The sequence below is a fragment of the Amphiprion ocellaris genome, chromosome 9, assembly GCF_022539595.1.
Source record: "Amphiprion ocellaris isolate individual 3 ecotype Okinawa chromosome 9, ASM2253959v1, whole genome shotgun sequence".
Lineage (NCBI taxonomy): Eukaryota > Metazoa > Chordata > Actinopteri > Pomacentridae > Amphiprion > Amphiprion ocellaris.
This window is the reverse complement of record NC_072774.1, coordinates 19,110,044-19,134,815: the sequence shown is the minus strand read 5'-3', so window position 1 is coordinate 19,134,815 and position 24,772 is coordinate 19,110,044. Positions and strand designations below refer to the sequence as shown.

The following is a 24,772-nucleotide window of genomic DNA, read 5'->3' as shown; positions in this document are numbered from 1 at the left end:
TGGGATGGTATTGGGCAGGTGATGAGCAGTGCCTGGTTTTCTCCACACATACCGCTTAGAATTAACACCAAAAAGTTCAATCTTGGTCTCATCAGACCAGAGAATCTTATTTCTCATAGTCTGGGAGTCCTTCATGTGTTTTTTGGCAAACTCTATGTGGGCTTTCATATGTCTTGCACTGAGGAGAGGCTTCCGTCGGGCCACTCTGCCATAAAGGCCTGACTGGTGGAGGGCTGCAGTGATAGTTGACTTTGTGGAACTTTCTCCCATCTCCCTGCTGCATCTCTGGAGCTCAGCCACGGTGATCTTTGGGTTCTTCTTTACCTCTCTCACCAAAGCTCTTCTCCCACGATTGCTCAGTTTGGCTGGACGGCCAGGTCTAGGAAGAGTTCTGGTCGTCCCAAACTTCTTCCATTTAAGGATTATGGAGGCCACTGTGCTCTTAGGAACCTTGAGTGCTGCAGAAATTCTTTTGTAACCTTGGCCAGATCTGTGCCTTGCCACAATTCTGTCTCTGAGCTCCTTGGGCAGTTCCTTCCACCTCATGATTCTCATTTGCTCTGACATGCACTGTGAGCTGTAAGGTCTTATATAGACAGGTGTGTGCCTTTCCTAATCAAGTCCAATCAGTTTAATTAAACACAGCTGGACTCCAATGAAGAAGTAGAACCATCTCAAGGAGGATCAGAAGAAATGGACCGCAGGTGAGTTAAATATGAGTGTCACAGTAAAGGGTCTGAATACTTATGACCGTGTGATATTTCAGTTTTTCTTTTTTAATAAATTTGCAAAAATTTCTACATTTCTGTTTCTTTCTGTCAAGATAGGGTGCTGAGTGTACATTAATGAGAAATAAAATGAACTTTTTTGATTTTAGCAAATGGCTGCAATGAAACAAAGAGTGAAAAATTTAAAGGGGTCTGAATACTTTCCGTACCCACTGTAGCAGCAAATACTGTCTGATATTTGGGTAAACAGACTATGATGAACAGCTGTTGTTTGGCAAATAAGTATTCAGTGCAAGATTGCTGGTCCAGACAGACTGCGTGATTATCACCCTGATGTAAAACCCAAAGGGAGTATGAAAACATAGGTTTTTGGAGAATTTCAAAAATGTATCTTTGCAAATCATTTTGACATCTTTTACAGTAACTTTCTGCAATGTGTTCCTCTCTGTGAAACCCTTTTTAGCCACTATGTAGTGAGGAAACAACCTAATCACATACTCAGATCTATTCTCAGTCATGTGGGAACAAGAAAACATCAGTTCGACAGCTGACCCTCGCTCCTCGTCTGCATCCATGAAAACATTCATCTACGCTTCTCCTGCTCTGATATTCGACTCCCACGAGGGCACAGGGCTCATAACCCAACCTCAACAATACACTCTCTTTATTGGTCACTTTATTGCACCCCTATGGTTTTCCATTACTCTCTTTCACTTTCAGTTCTTGATGTTTTTCACCAGACTGGGTAAGAGCGTCTCCCGGGACCATATGCTCACAATATGGACCAGCTACAACCAATGACAGGCCCGTTCCTTTTTAGGTGGCAGCTTTGATGTGTTCCGCAGCCAGTTAAATTTGTTTGGGAAAAGACAAAATCATCCACAGCTTCAAATAGTCTCCCTCAGCCTCTCTTTCTCCTTCTCACACACCCCAGCAGTGACTGTAAAGTCACCAAGCCTCATGGTTTTACCTTCAGGTAAACAGAATAGAGGTTTAGAGCCCTTAAAGGTTTTGGAAAGAGCAGCGATATAGGTGCCAGGGGTCAATTATGCAACCTATTAACTGCAGAATGACCGCAATTATGGATATGTGGAAATTTTACTGAGTCAGGGAACAACTGTAGGACACAAAGCCAGAAGTCTCATCCTCCACATTATAGTATTTTTCCACAGATGCTGTGCAGAACCACATCACATATTAAACTATCGATCTTCTAAAAGATTTTTTCATGATTGTGGATCTACAGCCGAATGGATTTGCTAGAGAAGTGACAACTTGAATACAGATCATTTCATTTTGACTGCAGAGGGTTTATAAAGTATCTGAAATTGGCTTCTTCTTTTTTTTTTTTTTAATTAAAAAAAAAGCTTTTATGCTAAATTGTCCAATTACTCTGTCCCACAAAATGGAGAGAAAGCTAGGACACAGTTCTGAAATTGTTCATTTAATTTGTTTAAAAAAGAAACAAAAACAAAAAACAATACCCTCAATTTAACACCAATTAGTGTCACTGGCCACCCCTTCTGTGTAAATTTCAAATGGCTGCGAACATAGGAGTTACTTTGCTTACATGTACATACATTAGTATGTCTAAACAATGTGTGCAAATACACATGGAAATTGGACATGAACGTATAGAATGTCTGCTGTATTTTCTGGTTTCTAATTGTTTATGTTTTCTGTGAACACGTGTAGATTATGCAAACAAATTTCCCTCCTGGGACATTTAATATTCCAAATCAAAATAAAAGCAACACAAACCTGCATGTCTTATTTTCATCTTCACAGCAGTGTCTGTATAACATGTTCAAGAGGTCAAGATGGAAAAATTTTTACAGACAGATGTTGACAGCAAATGTTCCTAATAGTTAAATGGATTCATTTCCTTTAGCAGTTTATGATGTTTTAGAAATAAGAACATTTCTGCCTAGAGCCAAAGTGAAAACCTTTCTGCACCACAGATTAAAATTGGGCACAGCTACAGTGCAGACAGACTGAGTCCAGGCTTAGACTGTAGCCTTCAGGCTGTAGAGAGAGAAAAAGAGGCTATGCAGCCTCAGCAGATGCACAGAATATGCAGAACTGGAGAGAAAATTGCTCTCTTTATTTGCTGTTGTTACACCTGTCAAGTTTTCTGTTTCTACAGTATGTTTTACCAGTTCACCACAATTGACAATAACACTTTCTACTTAAATGTTACCATTATTTTTGAGACAACCAATCTTCAATTTTGCAAAGAAGACAATACAAGCAGGTGTCTTACTTCAAACTTGCAACTGTTGATTGTGTTGTCTTATATGTGAGGACTGTTGCAAGAGGATTTTATCATTTTACAAGAATCAAGTGCCTAAAGCTAAACATTAAGGTATAATTGTAAATCCACGTAAAGCAGTACTACAGATGATATTATAGGGACTGAAATAATTTGTGAAGTTGTTTTCAATTCATCTGTTATAGCCTAGTTGTCTGGGGTCAGTCAGGAAAATAACAAAACCATGTGTTCTTGGTTTAGGAAAGCAATATATTGCTCAGTGACATAAATAACAAAAGAAAAGGTGATATCAAAAAGAAAACAGAACTCGTTGGTGTTGCTAAATCAAAGAACCAAACAAAACCAAACGAAGGCTAACAGACTTACAAAACTAGCTAGAGCAAAATAACAAAATGAAACAGCTAAACTCCTTAGCCAAAATTAAAGACGAGGTAGCAACACCCATGGCTAACAACAGCAAGTAACAAATGAGGGCCTCAGAGGGAGCAAGCATTTCTGAATGGCTACAGTAAACACAGAAACATGCCTGACCCTGACACAGGTCAGGGTCAGGCATATGGGTTCTGTAAAGCGTCTCCAGACAATTTGACTGGAATTGGCGCTATATAAATAAAATTGAATTGAATTGAATTGAATTGAATTGAATAGAATGAGGGACAACGAGTAACTTTTAACTAAGTTAAACAGCTGCTAACAAAAGTTACATATTTACATGGAACACAAAGACAAGAGGCACCAAGGAAAGCTGCTCACATTAAATCAGAGCCACAATGACTGGGAAATTGGTTGGAGATTTATACCCCAACTGCAGTTGGGACCAATCGGGTATGGCAGTAGGCGGGGAGAAGAACAAGGGCTTCAAAACAAATCAGAGGCTCCAGGCCAATCATCCAAAATGATAGACAGGTGGGGTCGGGAGCATGCTCTTCAGCCAGCTGTAATCCAGAGTCCATGCAAGGGATCCACCAGATAAATAAAGCACATGGCCACCAGGGCCTGGAACGTTATCAAACTAAAAATTGTGCAGAGGAAGATTCAAGACATATAGGCAACAGAAGGCTGCCTGTAAGTGTTTTATTGCTCATATTTAAGCAATATGTTTAAAAAATGTAACCCTCTTTTGGGTAACTAGAGTTACTTTAGTATAAAAATCCAGTCAAGAGGAAGAAAAAGCTTCTTACGTTTGCCAGGTATGCGATACACAACTGTACATGATTTTGTCCTCAATAATCGATAATGCCAAAAGTCCCATAATGTGCTATAATTTGATTATTTTGTGACACTTAGTATTAGTGGCCTTAATCCCATTTTGGTACAGTAATATATAGATTCGATGCCTCAGTATCTCGTGTCACATGACTTTGTTCCAGCCAATCAGATCATCAGACTGATGGAGTTATGGACATATACAGTAGCCTGTTTATGTACTGCACAAGGGTAGGCTATGTAGAACTTGATCTGATAAGGTAAGCATGTTTAATTTCCATGTTGATGCTGAACAGGCTACAAATGGTGATGTTATAGTTCACAATAGGCTGTTTTCCCCTGCTGGAATTTACCAGCCCTCATAGGCCCGAACTGTTGAGCATGTTCCAACCACAGGAACTGCTCCTGTAGAACCTCTTTCAGAGCTGGTTTTAGGGTATAAAAAGTACCTACTCCAGGGTCTTAACACTGTTTAGCTGAACACGGAGAGATAAGACAAGTATCATCCTTTCTAGGCTCTTGATGTCCATGTCTTCTCCACTTAAAAATTGCCATCAACAGCACAACAAATCCTCTCATTGTTCATTTTCCATAGAATAAACTATCATCTAGTTAGCATTGCGGTTGAAGCTGTTGGTTAATGCGTGCTGTCCCTCTCAGCTACATGCACAAAGTTCTCCTCTTTAAGTGCATGTACCCAACAGGACCAACATTAGCGATCGGCAGCACTCTATCCGTCCGTGGTGTGTCGGCTCCAGATGAAGAGCGTCTGTCTGTGCTGTGCTCTCCAGCCTCCACCATCATCAAAGCAGACCAGAGCGCTTGACCTCGCCCTCGTCTCCACCACAGTTCTTGGGTTAGCCTTTCCTAATTTAACCCCAGTCTGGTTGCCAGGGCGAGGGAAGGCCCATCAGCATGGCGCCATGCTGGGCAGGACCTCCCCTGAGGATTCAGCCAGTGACAGCCCTCAGAAACCACAGAGGATCCCCACCTGACATATCATCCTCTGTGGGATCTAATTGCAGGATCCCATCGAGGAGAACAGCTGTCAGTCATTTGCAGTATTGGTGACATCCCATTGGTTTGTAATGCTTGAACGGTAATTTTTGCTAGTTTTGCAATTCTTCCACTCTGTCATTATGTCACGGCATTTTTGATTTGTTTTAAACATTATTGCTCGGACCATTATTTTCATCCTAAAACCCAACATTATCACAATTGTCAGATTTTTTATCAGCTTGTAATTATAGTACTACCTGCATGTAGCATTAAAAGTGTTAAAAGTGGAATAAAATCACTATTAGTAAGAGAAGCAACATCTTGTACTTCATTTGCAAGTTGAAAAAAGTTCGTTTGCACAACTGTTGTTACAAGTAATATTACCTTAATGTAAAACAAGATAAAAGGCTCAAATGGGAAATTACAACCATGTTTTTGGAAGTTACTACAGAATATTCAATGCAAGGCTAAATTCACTGTAGTAGTTACTTTAGAAGGTTATCGTCCACAGTGCTGATACTAACTGGCAGATGAGAAACTTGAAAACAAATCATCTCTCAACAAATTACATGAGAACTGCCTGTTGACCTGGTGAGGTCTAATGTGATCTAATGCAGTCTGTTTCCTCTAATTACATTCTTCAGTCCATCAGCATGAGCTCTCATGACTTCTTGCCAGGATTCTGAATTACTGTGCATAGTGAGGAATGCAGCGCGGTGACGTAGATACTGCAGAATATCTCGGTTATGTAAAGTACATGCATTTTTTGTCATCATTAATTAGTATTCAGTTGGAAATGTAAGACAAAAAAAGCAAGAATGCACAACTGATATTAGTCATTAGCTTTAGAAATAATAACAGGATTCTGCAGGATTCCTGACACAGAGCTACTAATTAACAGTGATCCTAGTCCTATCTAAAATGTTTAACTTTAATACACAAACCTCTGAAACACCTTCAGACCGTGTGAGTGAAGGCCACAGCTGGATCTAAAGTGATTTGTCCAAAAACATGATACGGTACACGTATCTGACACCCATTTTTGGGTCTGGGTCATGCCCCATGACTTAGCGTCTCCTCCTGGGGACACGTGAGTGATCCAGGTGCCTAATTGGCCAATTAGTGTGTCACTCAGTCACATGTAGAGGTCCTCAAAAGCAACAATTACTCGCTGCATTAAAGAAGATCCTCCAGTCTCCATAGGCGCTGAATGAACAGATCAAGGTTGCTGTAATCTTCTTTCATTCTCCACTCAGAGCCTGGTGTGTCATGCTGGGCACTGAGTGAGTGTTAGAGAGATAAAAGGTGAAAGATGCGCTTAAAGTGAGATGAACTTCTAACTCCCCTCAGTAAAATTCTTAATTGAAATAGCAATGGAGACAGACAAGAGACAAGGAGATTATTTGGGTTTACTTGGCATCAAAATTAATGATGGAAAAGAGATGCATTAGATTAGATAAGAGACTGATTCCACATCTGAGAATAATTTGAATATCTTTCTTTTCGATCCAAACATGGTCACACTTCAATGATCAAACTTTAGAATTTAATTTGTTATTTTCAAATAATCGTGTAGAAGTGCTCTGCGAAGCCAAACCAAACTGGATGGAGCGCTTCAACAGAATCAAATAATAAAGTTTCATATATATATTTAAAATACATTTAGCTGATATATTACATGCTTGTTGTTTCAAATTAGTAGCATATACTTGTAACTGTAGGAGCTGAAAATCACTGTTTTAAAAAAAATGTGTATAATTAGATTACACATAAAACTGATTACACACTGAATAAGCATTTTATCATCTTCATGTTACATACATGCTACAATTTCTCAGTCATGTGTACACAAACACAACATGGTTGCACTTGAATGATTGATATGGTGTAAATGTGAATTAGTCACATCCACACAAACAAGTCCTTGTAAATGCCAACTGTCCCACAATAGCTCTACCTCCTGACAGCCTCCATCAACTCCTGATCAAGTAGCACTGTCTCCTTCCCCACCTCTGCACCCAGACAGGCTGCGACACCCCTGATTCCCATGTCAGAAATAGAGATGGACAGAAGGAGGACAACGACTGAGAGGAGAAGCACCATGCAAAAGGAGCGCAGGAATTTCTGTTTGGAAGGAGGAGGGGGCCAAAGACTGACCAGCCGAAGGAGAGACGGAGTGGGCTTTAATGACATCTTGATGACAGGCTGGATGGGAGTGTGCATGGCTCCTGCAGGAGCGAAGGAAGAGGGGCGTAAGACGAGCCATATATAGCTGTGAATAGATGTGTGTTCTGAACCCAGCATGTCTCCATACCTGCACTGATCACACATGATGAGAAACAGGAGCAGTGAAATCTCCAGCTGTGCATCAACGTGTAATTTCCGACAAAGCTTGTTATGTTACGGGCCACTGGCTCCCCCAGGCTCGATTTGCTGGGCATGGATGCATGATTGGTCTGAAGGCTGTTCCTGGTGTGGTGGAGAAACGAGAGGTTTTCTCTTTTCTCTGTCTTCCTTGAATTAAAAATGTAAGTTTCATTGTGTTGCTCGTGAAAGAAGTCACTGTGTGAGGAATGAAAAATTCAAATGAGACATGAAAATCTTGAAGGGAATAGTTGAAATGAGCTTATTAGCCTATTTGTTCAGTGTTAAAGGAGAAGACTGATACTATTGTAATATCTGTACAGTAAATACGAGGATACAGCCAATTAGCGGGACACAGCGGGAGCAGCTAGCCAGACTCAATTTAAAAGTTACAAAATCTGCCTGCCAGCCACTTTAAAGTTAACTGATGAAAACTTTACATCTTTACAAATTTGTGGAGCTAGAAGAAGCATGTGGCTATAGATTACATTTCTACCTCTATATCTGGTTGTAATCTCCAGTTTGATGCTGATGACACCATTTTGTACTTGTGATTGTTGTACTGGTTTGCTGAGTTAAAAGTTACACTTAGTAAGCATAAAATTAGCTTTCAATGCAGACACAACTAAATACATGATCTTCACCTGAGCCAAAAATATTGCTCATGACTGTCATTTATACTACAGAGGTCAGCTAATATAGACAATGAATGGGAGGCAGTTTTAATCACTGTGCAACTGCAACCTGAAATAATATGCGTAACTGTCAGAAAAGACTCATATTTAGGGCTATTCAAGTTTCTAATTTTGTTTTACATTGTTCTAGTTGATTCACATGCTTTTAACATGCCTTAATTATTTGCCTACATATTTTACTTTCGTCCTCAGCTGCTTTGCAAATGAGGTTGGTATATTTCAATGCACTCTGAGTTCAAATAAAGGTTAAATGAAATGAACGAACAAATGAATGAATATTGCTAGACGCCTACAGTCATCAGCCATTGTGTAAAGTTGGCTCAAAGTGACAATCTCCATTTCGTTCTATAAACAGTGTTGCCTGGCAGTTGGCACCTGGACCCCACCTGCGTGACAATTGTAGGTCACCACACATTAAAACAGAAAAGGAATAGTGCCTTCTGAAACGAGGCAACACACGACCTTTACACACAGCTGAGTTTAAGAGTGAGTCTGTTGTGTTTTCTTCCTTCTGTAGCAGACCGACTGGGGGACTGAACGTGAGTCATTAACTGTGTGTAATTTGTGATTTTGCACAGAAATGTCGCCACAGACACCCAGATTGTGATACTATAAATAAAAAAACTGTCAAATAATTTCATCCATGGACCATAGCTTCAATCACAGTTGTGTTACCTCATGTGGCAGTAGAGAGCCACATGAGGTAACATCTATTTATTTAAAGATTAAGATCACTGCTTTAATTTTTGGAAAGTCTATTTTGGAAAGTTACAAGAAAGTGTTAAATGATTTGATAATGACATTTTCAGTCCAAATTCCAGCCTTAACTGAAAAGCAAAGTTTTATTCTTGCAGACGCTTTGCCAGGTGTACAAAATAAACCAATTAAGTGTGTTTGATAAACTGCGAAACATCCTAAAAAATTAATCAGTCTGTGCCTTTGACATACTATGGTGCTTTTAAATACTCTACTATTTGGATAAGACAGTTATGGCATAGTTTGAAATGTTAAAACTCACTGGTGGCACTTCCATGGATCAATAAAACAAAGTACAGTACTTGAGACAAGACAAACATGTTGTGTCCCCATCATCCTCAAAAATGTGATGTTTTTTCCAGAGACATTTTTGAATGCTTTCTCACTGTCTTGCTGGAGTCGGCTGGTTCTCACGGTGTGTGTGTGTGTGTGTGTGTGTGTGTGTGTGTGTGTGTGTGTGTGTGTGTGTGTGTGTGTGTGTGTGTGTGTGTGTGTGTGTGTGTGTGTGTGTGTGTGTGTGTGTGTGAGTGTGTGTGTGTGTGTGTTTAGGCTTAGAGGTTGGAGCTGCAGGTCGGGAGCAAAAGCAAAGAACAACAACCCTAAACAGCTGTAGAAACAGTAACTTGAGCCTGACAGAGACTCTGTGGAAGGCTAAAGAATCGATTTGCATTCCACCAACAACAATACTCCAATATACAATACAAAGACATCACACAAAGCAACGCTTTTATTGCGTGAGTGACCGCAACGACCAGTTATCTTTAACAACAGCGTGACGATCCAGCTTTCAAAAACAGAATGACACATGAACTGTAACCCCCCCCTCCAAGTATATTGTTCCCTTAAAAATAACTCCACAAACTATAATTTCAGAGTCAGAAACATCTCAGCTGCTCACTTATATTTTCTGTGTCGTGTAGAAATACCAGAGCTCATGTTCTATGGGCTCAGCACTCTGTCCTGGTAGGTGGCTGCTGTTATGTGAAAATAATCAATAGAACCCACAAATACAAAAATGAATGGAGAAAAAAACACGGATATCGACTGAACATGTATTGACTTGTGGTCGAAGGACAATCCTTTAAGCCCTGAGCTCTTGTCAGAGTGTGGGTGACTGTAGAAAAATCTATCTATTTACAGCAGACAGAGACCTACATTTGGAGATGGGTGATCAGATTTCAACAGAGATACAGATAGATGGGTGGCACGGCATGTGTGTGTGTGTTTTTTTTTTTTTTTGTGGGTTGTGGTGTGTCCAGGGGGTGGCTTAGCCAAGAGATTACCCCTCTACTGGGAAACAGAAGGGGGTAGGAGGCAGGTTTTCTTTTCTAAGAGGGTCCCAAATCTGCTCCTAAAAAGGCACGAGATTACAAAGCCGAGATTGAGCCGGTAGATTACTGGGATGAAACATCCTGTGAGAACCTCCTTAATGTGAGGTGAGGGACAGAAGATTGGGGTTGTCTAAATAATTCACCTCCCTGCCTTCCTTCTCTGCCTTTAAAAAACACTATAAAGCTAAGAGTTACGGAGGCCTGTTAAAAAATTACCACCACTCTAAAAGGCAAAAGAGACTCTGATTTTGCTGTTATTTATGAGTTATGCTGTTCTTATGAGCAGTTTTTAGCTTTTTACATGTAGAAGCTGCAGCATCTTTTAGATCATTTCTTAAAACTTGAATTTTTCATTAGTTTATTTTAATGTTTTTTAAGCTTAATTTATTGCATTTGTCCAATTTTATTTAATTTCATTTAATGTACTAATATTTGCTGGATTCTATTTGATTGTAGTGCTCAGGTGCTTTAACTTTTTATATATATTTTTTGGCTTGTAAAGCACTTTGTGACATTGTTTTGAAAGATGTTTATCATTAAAGAGCAACACTTCCAGGTATGAATATCCTCTTTCTGAATATTAAACGACATGCATTTAATGAAAAATTCAGAAACAGCTTTTTAAAAATAGCACACTAATATTATTTCTCACTCATCCACACATTGTGACTCGAGGATTAACACGGCTACAGGTTGCTAGACAGAGGTCATAATAACCCTGCAGAGAGTTGGAATTACGTCAAAAACCAAGTCGCCTGCTTCTTATCTACACAGAAACACTGCAGTCAAGATTAACACTGCAAACTGCTTTGCCTACACGTTTGTTTAGTGGATCTGCTGCTTTTAGCTGATAAAACTCTCAGAACGCTGTCTGGTTGAACAGTACAGCTAATCTTTCACAGTCTTACAGGTGAAAATGACTCCTGTGCAGTAATTCTGAAAGTCCAGTCCACATTACTCTTGGGACATTCATGTAATTACTGTAAACACAAAGGACCGTATTGAAAGCAGCCTCTGCGGACATTTTATATTGTGTGCTGGTAGATCTGATTTTATGTTAAAACTATTAGAAATAAGAGAGCACTGGATGTAGAACAGTTACTGAAATGAGATTAACCAGTGATTGACTATCAAGTCAGAGAAAAGATTACTACAAGAATGGCTTTGGGGACACCTGTTTTGGTAAACAAGAAAATGAGATTTATAGTTACGTTCACAAAGCTTTGAGCATTTAACTTTGTCTAAAGACATCTGCAAAGCTGATTTTTGGAAAAATCTGAATTTATGTTCATGTTTGCTTGTTTGCAGTCTTTTTCCTTGACTTTTTTGTGCATTTCTTTATTAAGATAAAGGAAGATCACTTCCAAAAATATTGCTCCATAGTCCTACAAGCAGTCAAAGCTCCACAAAAAACCTTCAAAGTCCCTCTCTGGTCACTGATTACACCTCTACAAACTCTCTGTGTAGTTACGTAAGCTGAACGAAAATATAAATACAGCATGCAAATGGTCTTCTCTAAATTATATTGTCAGAAAAAGGTTGAGTATGTAATTTCTATTATTCTGATTAGAAGAGGGTTAATCCATACTCAAGTCAGATATGGATTTAAAGGGCAATGATCAGATAGTGTGACCGGTATATAGACACTTCTTTGACCAGTGACTATAAAACGTTATTTTTTTTTCAAATGATACAATGCTGTAGTTGGTAAAAGAAAGATATGAACTGCCGTCAGCATTCTGTCAGTTAGGGTTGTCGTCAGGCATTTGAATGTCCACAACTCCACCATTTGTTGTGTAAGTATATCATTTCAGACTGCTCTGAATCGATGTGTCCAACAACATGGTTCTGTCTCTCAAATTATCACCAACTTTGCTCAGCCCTTCAGGAAGAGTTGTACAACATTCAACAAGCCAGTATCAACAGCCTCACTGGCTCCATGTGTTGTATCAGCGCTACATGATGCAAGTAGTGGACACAGTTGTGATGTCTGATCTATGACCACACTGTCCATCTGCCATTCCAGTGTAGTACATACTTTGTTGTTTCATGATGCCTATTCTGTTGTGGAGATGTCGTGTGTTGAAACAATAAGTGCTTTTTCCACTATGTTTAAAAAATGGACAAGATTTAATCAAATGTTACATATTTAGAATGAAAATAATCCCCAGATGCCTCAAAAATACTTAAATGGAACTCTGCACTGCTGCTTCCTCCAGAATGTGCAGATCTGTGAAGCCCTCATCTTTATCTAGACCCAACTCCTAACTCAGCTACAGCTGCCCTAGTTACACTGTGGCAGGTTGTAACATTGGAGTAATTCAGCTGTATATTTACTCAAAGCGAAATTTAAAGAACAATGATACTGAGAGCCCCACCCTCAAAGATAACAGGAGTGGTTCCTGAGGTTTTGCACCTTGTGGTGATGATGATTTGTCCCTGTGCTGGACCTGTACTTTGATGTCAGGCACTACACTGTTCACTCAGTGTGAATGAACACAAACTCTGGTCTTTTTAAATTCATAGACTTTTCATTTCAAACACATCCATCCATAAAAAGGGAGACAAAACAATAAAAAAAGCTCATCCCTCTGCTCTTGTATTTTTAGACTAGACTGTATATGCTTATGTGTTTTCTTCAGACAAGTTGCCACATTCTCGCCTCAAGGAGGTGTGGCAGATGTAGGTACGTTGCTAAATGAGCTCAGACAGTGTTTTTGTGAGCACATCTTTCTCCCGCAGGTTGGTTTTCCAGATGGGGCTGCTGCTGGAGTGTGTGAGTCACAGCGTCTGTTGAGACGTTCGCCACAACGTCGTCATACCTGAATGCTACCAGACATGTCTGTCTGGTAGCTTTTACAGCCCCGTTCCATAATTTCACCTGTACGTCTCCCCCCGACTAACCTGTGATCTCAGATTTTACAGACAAAACAAGCAGCCAATCAGAAAACAAGACCTGGGGGCAACATTTTTGCGCATATTTCCCACTGACTAACCCCATTTTATAATCTCAACAATGTCGAAACATTGAGCTGTAATCTTGAAGACAAACGTCCCTAAATTCGGCACAGTCCGGCCACTTTGGCTGCATAATTTATGACTAGAGTTGGCCACGATGGGTCATAAAGGGGTAGACAATGGATATCCAACAGCTTACAACATAATCACATGGTAGTTTGTCCCAAAGTCATCACACTGAATTGCATACATCTTTTAAAATAGTTCTACTGACCTCATGTGATGCCATTTTGAAATTTCTTTAGCATACCAAATCCATAAAGAAATATGTCTGTGGAGAACCAAATTTCCCTCAGAGGACTGAGAAAACATCTACATATAATACAAATCTAATTTTAACTTTCTTATTGTGTTTCTGAACTTATCTTAAGATCACCAGCAATATAAAAGTTCTATTCAGAGCATCTACACCTTTTTAGCATTAACTTTTGTTCTTAATTAACATGGATTAATGCCATAAATCATCATAATTTAAAAGGTAATCCCACCACAAAAGACTATGTTGGATGTAAAAGGGGTTAACTTGTTATTTTCTCTAACCATCTCCTGTCCCAATGAGCCAGCAGCGAGAGGGAAAAGCATCGTGGGCTTTGTGTAGCAGTTACCACAGGCTCATACATCTTTGTGGGTAGCTTTTGTCTGAAATAATCACAGTGTTTGGAACAGAGCCCAGGGCAAGGTGTGAAGCAGTTTAGTCAGCGTTGTTGATCACTGGAAAAGAGAAAATACTTTGTCTGAATTATGTCCTTGTGTGGGAGGGGTGGGTAAATGTTTGTGCTGCACTGTGAGCCAAAAGTGAACCAAATGGCAAAGGCCAAAGAGAGACAGAGAGAGTGGAGCAGTCACACACCTGTTCAACAAGACTTCAAGTGATAAAAGGGTTTAACACCGTGGGAGCCGTCCGAGAGAGTTGGATTTATGGTTTGGTTGTTCAATCTCTGGCTTCTCCTCACTTATCAAAGTGTCCTCAGTCTTAAAATTGTTCGTGACGTACTCGTTTGAAGAGAAGATACAAGTTACTTTGCATCAGCCAAAAGAATGTAATGTAGCAGAAGAATGAAACAAAAATACCATTAGACTTCTGTCACTGCTAACACTTGGACTCGTTGAAGTATAGAGAAACCGAGGGTGGAATTAGAAATGGCTCAGTTCCATTAATTATCCAAGTAAATCATGTCAGTGAACCGGTATTCACTGCAAAAAATGTCCTGCACACTTTAAGGTCAGACTTTTTGGATATATTTGCACACAAAACAAGCAAAGTTGGCTGCAATGGTAAGCAGTGAATTCTACTTGATAAGATGTGGTAACAAAAGTCAAGCCGTTCGACTCTCATTATGACTAATAAAATATTGACATGAGATGTAATTTCACGCAGTCTAGTGAAGCCTACCTAATACATAAAAGCGTACAGATAGACATGATTTTTTTTATCTAAGATTCCGCAAATAAAGATAATAAGTTGGTGATTAAGACAGGACATTAAGCTGAAGGACTTTCCTGAGGAAACACAAGATCCATTTATACTAAAAAAAAAAAAAAAATTCAACTACATCTTTGAATTATAATAAAAGTTTATACATGTCACTACAAAATCCCCATCAACAGCAAAAACTAGTTAAGTGAAAGCGCCTGTGAGAATGTAATGTGTCTGGAGGGGCTTTCGATTAAACATTAAACACAAAATTAAGGCTGATTATAAACCCCATTTAGCAATGATAAGTGATTTTTAAGATGATGAAGAAGCTCTTTGAAAAGGTTTTTACATGAAGTTAGTGTGAAAGGACAAGGAGTTTTTGGGCCGTACATATACCGAAAATATACAAATATACTCACTCCAGTGGATATATTTGATCAAGCATTTAGCAGCTTAAGATCCAGATATTTCCCGCAGTAGTGTATTGAGACTAAAAACAGAGCTAAAATGAAAATATCTTTTGAGATATCTTTAGTCAGGCCAGCTGTTCAGTTTAGTTAATATGTCAAGGTTTGGTTTTTGCCCTTTTCTGCTGCCTCCTAGCAGTCAAAAACATCAGTTGGCCTTATGGTGCTTTAAAAAAAGAGTGTGGGAACGCAATACGGAATAAACCTATCAAATCTGGTGAATCTGTGTGTATTTTGCAGTTTACCAGAGTTTTAAATCTAGTTTCTGTGGCAACATTCTCCCAGTGCTGCACCAGTTGCAATGTGTTTTGCACCAAATCAGCATCGACTGGCTGAAGAAGAAATAGCAACAGAGATGGAGCTGCCAACCTGCTAGGAGTATAGTGGAGCTTTTGGTGGAAAAATCTAGGAAACATCTGAGATAAGTTAATATCTTGCTCTCCAAAATTTCTACTTTGATTAAAGCAGAGCTAATGATTTCACCTTCTGCTTATGATTCAAGTCAAGATATTGCAGTGTTATTAGCAGCTCAATATTTTAAAGCTCCCTGAGATGCGTTTAAAATGAAACTACCAGACATCTAGTTCATCCAGCTTTGTCTGTCTGCACTTTCTCCCCCCTACTGTCTCAGCCCTGTGCAAAGTGCCAGCCATCGCTGTTTCTGATGCTTTCATGCTCTACAAACCTTATTTCCACTGAGCATTACTGACTTGGTGTCATAGATCTGCAATGTAGACCTCAAAACATCAAATAGTCAGCAGGATCCATCACCCCACCCCTAAGCCTCCCAAAATCACTTCCCTTCTGAGCTTATTTTATTAGTAAGTTACATAAAAATCATTGTTGACTTGTGAGTGGGGTGAGATCTGTTATGACTCAGACTGAGGAGCTGTGTAAGTCTGAACAGAACTACTGAGGATCACTGAGTTTCACTGGATTCAGGATGACAGCCTGAAATCTGACTGACACTGGGAACACATGGAACATAATGGAGGCCGGTCAGTTATAAAAAGTCATCTGTCTGAGCTTTGGGGGCATTTGCTCACGTAATTTTCACATTTTATTAGAGCCTATTGTCAAGTTCAAATGGAAATGTCAACAAAGATCCCTAAATTGAAAAGGAAGCTGCACTGTATCTGAGGAAACATGGCACCAGTAGGACAGGAAATGGGTGTAAGAAAAAGAAAACAGGAAATTAAAGAGAAGTAGGAAACAGGAGATGAGGGGAAAATTGAAGCATTTTTGACAGGAGATGGAATCAGTTTGTTGAATTTAATATGAAAGATGGGATTGGAGTGTATGTGAGAGAGGTGAGGGCAGTACAAAAAGGGGTGAATAGAGGAGACACGTTTAAACAGTTTAGAAGTGAAGTGAAGGGAGCCTCCTGCTGGTCAGAGGAGGAATTTTGGATTACAAAACCAAAATTTAAAAATAAAACATTCTAGGGCAAAGTGTGAATTCGCACTCAAAGTGAATTTGAGAACCCACACGATGATGACTCACAATCACACTAGCTGCAGGACTACCAACAACCTCAGACAAAAATCAAAATAAAGTAGCCCCAAAGTGAGGAAAAAGGCTCTCAATCAGCTGTTTGTCAAGCAGGTGAAGAACTGGCAGGTAGCAGGAATGCAAGCAGAAGACATGCATTACATATGCTCCTGAGCACTTTTGGGGCATTATTTTAGAAATATTCCATCCCAGATAATAATAAATCAAACATGATGGTATTGACATGAAATTGTGCGTCATTGTTGACTATTTGTACAAGACATGAAAAGCATTCAAACTTCAAAAAGCGTAACAAAGAAAGCTTTTAACATCATTATTGATACACAATGATACCTGCATCACCATCGGTATCAGCAAATAAAGGCTATAAAATGAAACATCGGCATCGGCCCACAATCAACACTCACATGCAGATACCACCTTTCAGGCTAAAAGTTTATAGTTTTGTTTGGAAATCTTAAGCAATTTACATACAAGATGAAGTAGTTTCATTTCAACAATAATATGTTAATTCTACTACAGGAGAAACCAGATGTTCTCTACAAGTAACTTGAAAAAATAAATGCATTTATCAGCCTCTGCAATCAGTAATTAGATAAAAGAAGTTGGCAGATGATGGTGTATTCGATACTAGCAAAAATTTAATATCATGCATCTCCACTCTCACCTCAGCCAGTTGAGGCAGATGACCATCCTCTCTGAGCCTGGTTCTGTCTGAGAGTTTTTTTTTCTCTCTCCGTTTAAGTTTTTCTTGTTTGTATGTTTTGGTTCCTTCCCAGTGCTTGCATAGGAAATCCAAAAGGAACTTTGGCTTGTTGTGTTCCCTGTTCTCTTTTTAAAATCTGTAAGGTCTTCACTTCTGATGTTGAGTGCTATGAGATGACATATGATGTAAATTGGCGCTATATAAATGAAAATGGATTGAATTGAATTATATATAATGTGACAGTGGCCACTTTCTCTCACTTCTGATTAATGTATTCATATAGTTGAAACAGATAGAATCCAGTGGATTACACAAATGAATCAAATTATATTAACATCACTGTTTTAGTTTGTTTTGCTTTAAACAACAGTTGTTTAAAGCTTCTTTTTTACACAAAAAAGGGCTCTTTATAGGCACAGGGAAGTGGTATTTCCCTGTATTTTTCAATCATATGTTGAAATCAGAATGAGGTTATTTCTAAACAGTTTGTTAAAGAGAAAAAACGCCCTATGGCAAAAGTTTTGTAGGACAGATGTATGTAGGTCAGAAGCATTCAGTTGTGATGCTGATCAGTCCTACATCAGAAAGGCTGTTTTCATGTCTGTGTTTATTTCTCAAATTACTTGTCAATAGCTGCATCTTTACTCAAACAGTGGCTCTTTTTTTTTACTGCACAAATGGAGTCAAGCTGTAAAAACTGTGATTACTGTCTATTCTATTACTGTCTGTAATTTTCATCTGACGTCTAAAGCACCTCCAAACAAAATAAAGAGAAAGTGTGTTTGCATTACAGTTATTTCACGCTGCTTTGTCTGACTGTCAGTGCAATAGACTTTATTGTAGTATACCAGAAACAAAACAACAGAATAAAACATACAAGGACAAAACCGAGAAGAACAGAATATAATGCCATAATAAGCCACGTTTTTTTCAAGTCGCAAAATTAGAAATGTCAAAAAGTCACACTTTGCACATTTCGGTCTCAGTCACAATCACAAAATTCTTCGTGTCAGAGAACGCGGCATTATCTCACCAAACACACATACATATTGTATACATTTACTATAATTGTGCTGCACATTTTACATTCCTGATATCGGAGGATCACTTCTTTTTAATTAAATGCTTGCAGAATAATATGTAATGGTTACTTTTCACTGCCAGATCTCCTGACTGTAATCTCCTGCCCTCTGAACAGGTTAAGTGAGATAATCCTCACCTAATCCAGCTATCATGACTTTAATCTCTAAATCCAGTTTTTTTTGCTAAACTACAGATTAGATCAAGTGTGCTGACAGGTATGAAGGCCCTTTTTCATGGTTTAAGAAGCACTTTGGGTGAGTAAATCGCTCCATACAACCCTCAGCAGAAGACTGCCAGGTGTTTCCTACACCAGGCTGGTGAAATCAGAAATCTGCTGTTACTTATTTCTACCATACTGGTTAATAGTTTCACTGTTGGCTCTCTGTCTTAAGATGGTAAAGAGACAACTACAGGCAGCTGTGCTTAGCACCCTCACTTCATCTCCCAGGCAAAATTAAGAATTTCATCAACCAGAGTAACTCTTTTAGTATAAGCAATTTTAGAAGTCCCCTTTGTGAAGTGATAGTCTACATATTTGGATGATGTTCATTTTGTCGTTAATTATCATAGGATAACGTTATTTTTTATACCGACAAATCAAAGATAAGATGGTTTTACCTTAGCTGACATGTTTCAACTGCAACTGCAGTCTTCTTCAGAGCGTCATCTGACGTGTGCTGACGTGTCCTTTTTATCAGGTGACCGGTCTGACAGATCTGTCAGAATCTGTCAGATAGGCCACGCCCCCCGCCGTCCGGTGCTCTCTGGAGGATGGAGTCCCAGGTATTAGAGGGTGTAGGCCCCCTCGTCCCGGTTCATGGAGCAGCTCGCCCGGGCGAGCCGGGACGCACCGGGACGAGGGGGCCTACACCTGAACTGCGGGGGGCGTGGCCTATCTGACAGATTCTGACAGATCTGTCAGACCGGCCACCTGATAAAAAAGGACATGTCAGCACACGTCGGATGACGCTCTGAAGAAGACTGCAGTTGCAGTTGAAACATGTCAGCTAAGGTAAAAAACCATCTTTATTTTGATTTGTCGGTATAAAAAATAACGTTATCCTATGATAGTCTACAGTTTCTCAATCTTTGGTCCAGGATCTAACATTGTATCTCTAGGTTTGACCCAGGACAGGGTCATGGGAGGGTTCATTCTTAAACTTGCTATCATCCATGTTATAACTCCTTTTTATTCTTAAAAACTGAACACAAATACAGCAATGGAACTTAAGAGTCAAAGGGAAGAAAACTCTGAAAAATTCAGACATTTCTGGAGCCAGTAGTTCAGTATCTGATAAAAAAGGGACTTCTACAATAGCTGGTTAGTTCAGTTACAGTACATCCTGTGTAAACTTCCTCCATCCTGCTACACCTGTAACCCCTTCTTTCATCATGTTGATATCCTCTTGGTTTCTTCTTCCCAGGCAGCTAGTTGGTCTTGGTCGCACTCTTGGTCTTCAGCTCTGCCAGCTTGCTGGTAACAAAGTTCCACTTGAAGGATGCGTCCTCGCTGCCTCCTCCCAGCGAGACGTATTTAGAGAAGCTGTTGTTGCTCCTTCCTCCTCCTCCTCCTCCTTCTTCACTCACCTCTCCCTCAGTGACCTGCCCATCCTGGTTCTCCTCCCCTCCAGCCTCCGTCACCTCTACCTCGCTCTGCTCTGCTGCCTCGTTTGTGGCAGCGGCGGCAGCTGCAGCAGCTTCCGCCTGCTTCTTGGCAGCCCAGTTGGTGGCGAAGCTATCCCAGAATCCTGAGCGCCTGGTGGGTCGAGGAGGAGGCTCCTCCGGCTTCACTGCAAGTGGACTGAGGATTCAAAGGAAGCAGTGGGTGCTTTGGCTTTGGGTTCAGCATTTGTCAACCTACTGTTCTCTGATAGTAGATTTTACTCCATATTAGTCATGCTGACTGGTAATTAAACAGATTTGAAATAAACTGACAGCTTATGAAATACATTTGTGCACCTTCTTGCCAAGAATTAGATGTGAAGATTGATACAGCTGTTATATCTTCACACCTATGAAACTATAGTTAGACTATTTAGCCATTAAGTGTAGTATGATTAAAATTCCAATCTGATCAGTACCAAAATTTCCTACAACTGTGATCTAAGTTTGAAACTATAAATAGTGTATAGTAGTATAGTTCCACAGACCAGCTCGGTTTCACCTACACGAAACTCACAGCAGGTTTTAAGTGCAGGAATGAAATCCGACCATCAGGAAGAAAACAAGACAGATGTCAACACAAGAGAAAGATTTCCACTCACTGGTCAGCGACCGGAGGGCTCTCAGTCTCCTCTAGAAGCTGATGCTCATCGTCTTTGTTGAAGAGAGCTGATAGTCTGTTCCAGCTTTTAGTCCCGGCCCCCTGCATCTGGACACACAGTCAAAGGTCAAAGCAGGGTTGCATTCAGTGCTTTCAAAGGATCCCTGGAATAATAGACTTCTTTTATACTTGTAAAGGGGACTTACTAGCTTTCATGATATTTTTCAAGTGTTAAAATTCATTTAATAGCGGTTATTATTATAACTGAGACATAAAACACCTTCAAAGTCATGCAACAGTTGTGAATGTTCACATACTTTTCTTGCCAGTTGGGAGACAGCAGTGGGCCCCTCATCCTCCTGAACTGGACTCATGTCATTCTCCACCTCTGTGACCTGCAACAGCAGCAAAATTGCCAAAATTCACCTTTCCACACAGCAACATCCTGGATTAATTTACAACATACTGCCTCAGCTAGGGCAGATCTAAAGGATTTGTGCATATCAGTCGCCATCTAGTGTATTTTGTGGGTACTGCAGCCTGTAGAAAACCCAAGACAAGACCCAATAATATGCTCATCAACAGGACTGAATGCATAGATTGTGGGAGACTGAAAATAATTGCAGCTGTTCATTTCACAATTAATAATAATAATCACGCATTTTCTTTTCAATAGCATTTCCACACTGGTGTACGTTATGACACGAGGAAACACTTTGGTTGTCTCATATTTCACAAATGCGTGGCGACTCAAATAGCAGTGATGACACCTCTGCATATCCGTCTAAATGGAAACTATCTCTCTGAGCACACACGGTATTCCCTGTTGTCCTTGCAGATGCCCAGGCGCTGTGAGAGAGCACAGTCAGGAGCTGTCAGCTGGCAGGTCTGAATGCGTCCCGAGGACCCGGCTATCTGTCTGGTCCCCTTGTCAGTCAGTCAGTAGAAGGCCAACTAATCCGACTGTTCAGCTCCAGTGCAGGATCGAGTTTCTCAGCTCTCCAGAGATCTGGGTCAATGCAGCACTGTCTGTTTCACCGGCACCAAATCCTAGATAGAGTACTGGTGGTGCAGTGGGGCCGTGAACATTAGTGGTGGAAAAAGTGCTCAGATACGTTATTTAAGGAGAAGTATCCACCACAGCAAAATAAAAATAGTCCATTCCAAGTAAAAGCCTGCATCCAAAATCATATTCAAGGAGAATTACCATCAGTGACACAATGTATAAGCACCATTTTACTGTTGGAGTGGGTACAGGTGGAGCTAATTTTAACTACTTTATAGTTTTGTCCAGTGGTTCCAAGCCCTACATATGGTCACAAGATAAATGTGGGAGGTCATGAGATGATTACCAGAGTAAGAAAGAAGAACACATAAAGTTCTGGTACACAACTTTGTCAGTATTTTTTTCCCCCTAAAATGTTTACCTTCAACAATTATTTAAATTAAACCTTTCAGATATGTAAAATATGACATGATTCCTTGACTAGATGATGCTTTAACCCTTTGATGCACAACTTGGGTCAAAAGAAACCCATATTCTATTGAATATGGGTCACTTTTGACTCATGTTGTACTTCAAAGGGTTAACGTAACCCATAAATGTCGGGAATCCAAGGTTTATTTTTTTAAAAATGTGCTTTCAGGTCAACATCCTTAATCTAAAGAGGAACTCCAGTGTTTAGATAAAAGGAATGGAGAAAAAGATGCAATATTTTCCTCTGAAATATGATGAAAGTATGAGTGATATACCTCAAAATTATACTTAAGTACAGTACATAAGAAATGCATTAACTTTGCACCACTGATGGCTTGTAATGTCGCTGTGACTCCAGTTACAAACTGTTTTATGATTGCTGTGAGTATATACTATGCTATTAGTTTCTTGTCAAATGAAGCAACTTCCAGCATCTAATAAAAGAGTTCAAATGAAATGTGATATGTGATGTATGTCATTTGTGTGATGATGTAGATCAACAGTTTCGCATGTTAGTAATTTGCAGAGTTATATTTGCAAAAATCCACAAGAGGAAGTCATTTTCAGGCCTAACTTCTGTCTGAAAGTTCCCATTGCACTGACAACAAAACAGCCCTGTGAGCTCATCTAACCCAGCGATGAATAAGATATGATCAGCAAAACAAAACCTGCTGATTTTCTGACTTCGGTGCCAACAACCACGTCAACTTTCTCTTATTTCACCATCTTTCTGACACTTTAACGCATGAATCACTAAGATGAACAAACAGGCAGAAAGGTGTAAGTCCTGTACCTCTTCAGCAGTGTCCTCCTCATACTCAGGGTTGAGAGTCTTCATCACTTTGCTTTTGTAAACCTTCCACATTGGATTCATGATTGCACAAATAGATGCTCAGCGCTCAGACCTGTGAAGACCTCTTATTCCTCTGTGGTCCACCCTCCACCAGCTCTCCACTTCCAGCCTCGGCTCGTCTCAGTTGGGCCGACTTTCACCCGTTTCCATGCGTAGCGTTCAAGAGCAGATTGCAGATGCAGGGAACTTGTTCAGAACTGAGGCCCGAGCTTTTTCATGCTGCTTCTCCTGCTCAGATTGTGTCTGCCTCGTCAAGCCAAAGGGGTTGACAGCTGCTTTCGTCCTCGCAGAGTGTCTGAACAAGTAGAGCTAGGAAGTTGTGCAGCTTGTGCATGCGCCCACGCAGGTGTACACACACACACACACACACACACACACATACACACTAACATTTAGCGTCACGGTTCAGAATCCCTGCCTTGGTTACCTGGAAACAGGTGTGGATTTCCTCATTTATATTTTAGAGGGTCCAGAGCCAGAGGTCCATTGTCAGCCAGCGTTGGTAGGTTGGCTCCTGTAACCCTGCACATGCACACACAGGTTCATCTTCACACTTTTATCATATTTATGTTCACAATACAAATTTATTTTGATGATTTTAAAACTACAGGAGCTCTGTACGGTGTGCAAGTTCATGTTTACTGTTTTCAAAACTGAAGTTGACACCTTCTTTACAAGGTCAGTCTTCTTTAGTGGACATAGTAGTGCAAAGGAGGGATTTTTTGTAGTCACTTGTAATCTGAGCCTTGTTGTATTTAGTTTATTTATGGAAACTCGCCTTTATATCATCTCACATCCAACCCACCCAGCTTCCTCTGCTACCTGGTCACTTCCCTGACATCCTCCCCTCTGCTCCCATTGGCTGCTACAGCATGTCAGTCAAACACAGATGAGATTCAGGTGCACTGCAAATGTTTTTTGTGACTGGTCGCTTGGTAACCTGAGAGGCCTAGCTAGTGTCATGTAGATAATGAGAGATGTATAAAGCTCTGATGACTGATAGGATTTCACCAACCACCCACAACAACAGAAAAATGCTGGCTTTTGCTCATGTGGTTGCCAATATCTGAGATAAACCCTTATTTATCGCTAAATTGACACCAATCATTTGTTTCTATTGCAGGAATAGATTTAAAAGATTGTAATATATCACTTCCTGCTTGCTAAATCGATCATAATCTTGATTATACATGAGAGAAATTCGATCTAAGTGTTCCATAGCTCTCCTGTTCCAGGTTTTGATTACCATACATAGTTTGACGGTAATGAAGCTGTAGGGTGGAGCAAATCTATAAGAGTAACATGCATTATGAATGCAGGCCTGTGGATGACACGTCTCCACACACAGACTGATGCATGTTGGTTGTTTGAATTGCAGCCAGTTTGGTTGCGGCAGGAGCGGCTCAGGTTTCAGACTGGAAAGGTCACACCCAAGTATTTATCAGTGTTAATGCACCACACAGAGGCAGGGGATTGTTACAGAGGCAGCACGGCTTGTTTGATGACCTACATGTCTCTATAGATTATATAATGAATCTATTTCAATAATAGCACCAGTAAATCTGTGAATATTTTACAACTGACAAATAAGAGATCAGGGAAAACGTGTACATTTGCAGTGAGAT

The 24,772-nt window shown here is 40.0% G+C and overlaps 1 protein-coding gene across 1 annotated transcript; it reads right to left on the bottom strand.

Annotated features, from left to right (window-relative positions):
* Window positions 1–19,532: 19,532 nt before the first annotated feature.
* On the bottom strand, window positions 19,533–23,503 carry LOC111578593 (uncharacterized protein C1orf232). Its single transcript, XM_023285480.3, has 4 exons — window positions 23,088–23,503; window positions 21,135–21,212; window positions 20,819–20,925; window positions 19,533–20,355 (listed from the first exon to the last, which is right to left on the bottom strand). Exons 1-4 carry the CDS (start codon window positions 23,166–23,168, stop codon window positions 19,983–19,985), a joined length of 639 nt encoding a protein of 212 aa, XP_023141248.1. The 5' UTR covers window positions 23,169–23,503; the 3' UTR covers window positions 19,533–19,982.
* Between the last annotated feature and the right edge of the window lie 1,269 nt (window positions 23,504–24,772).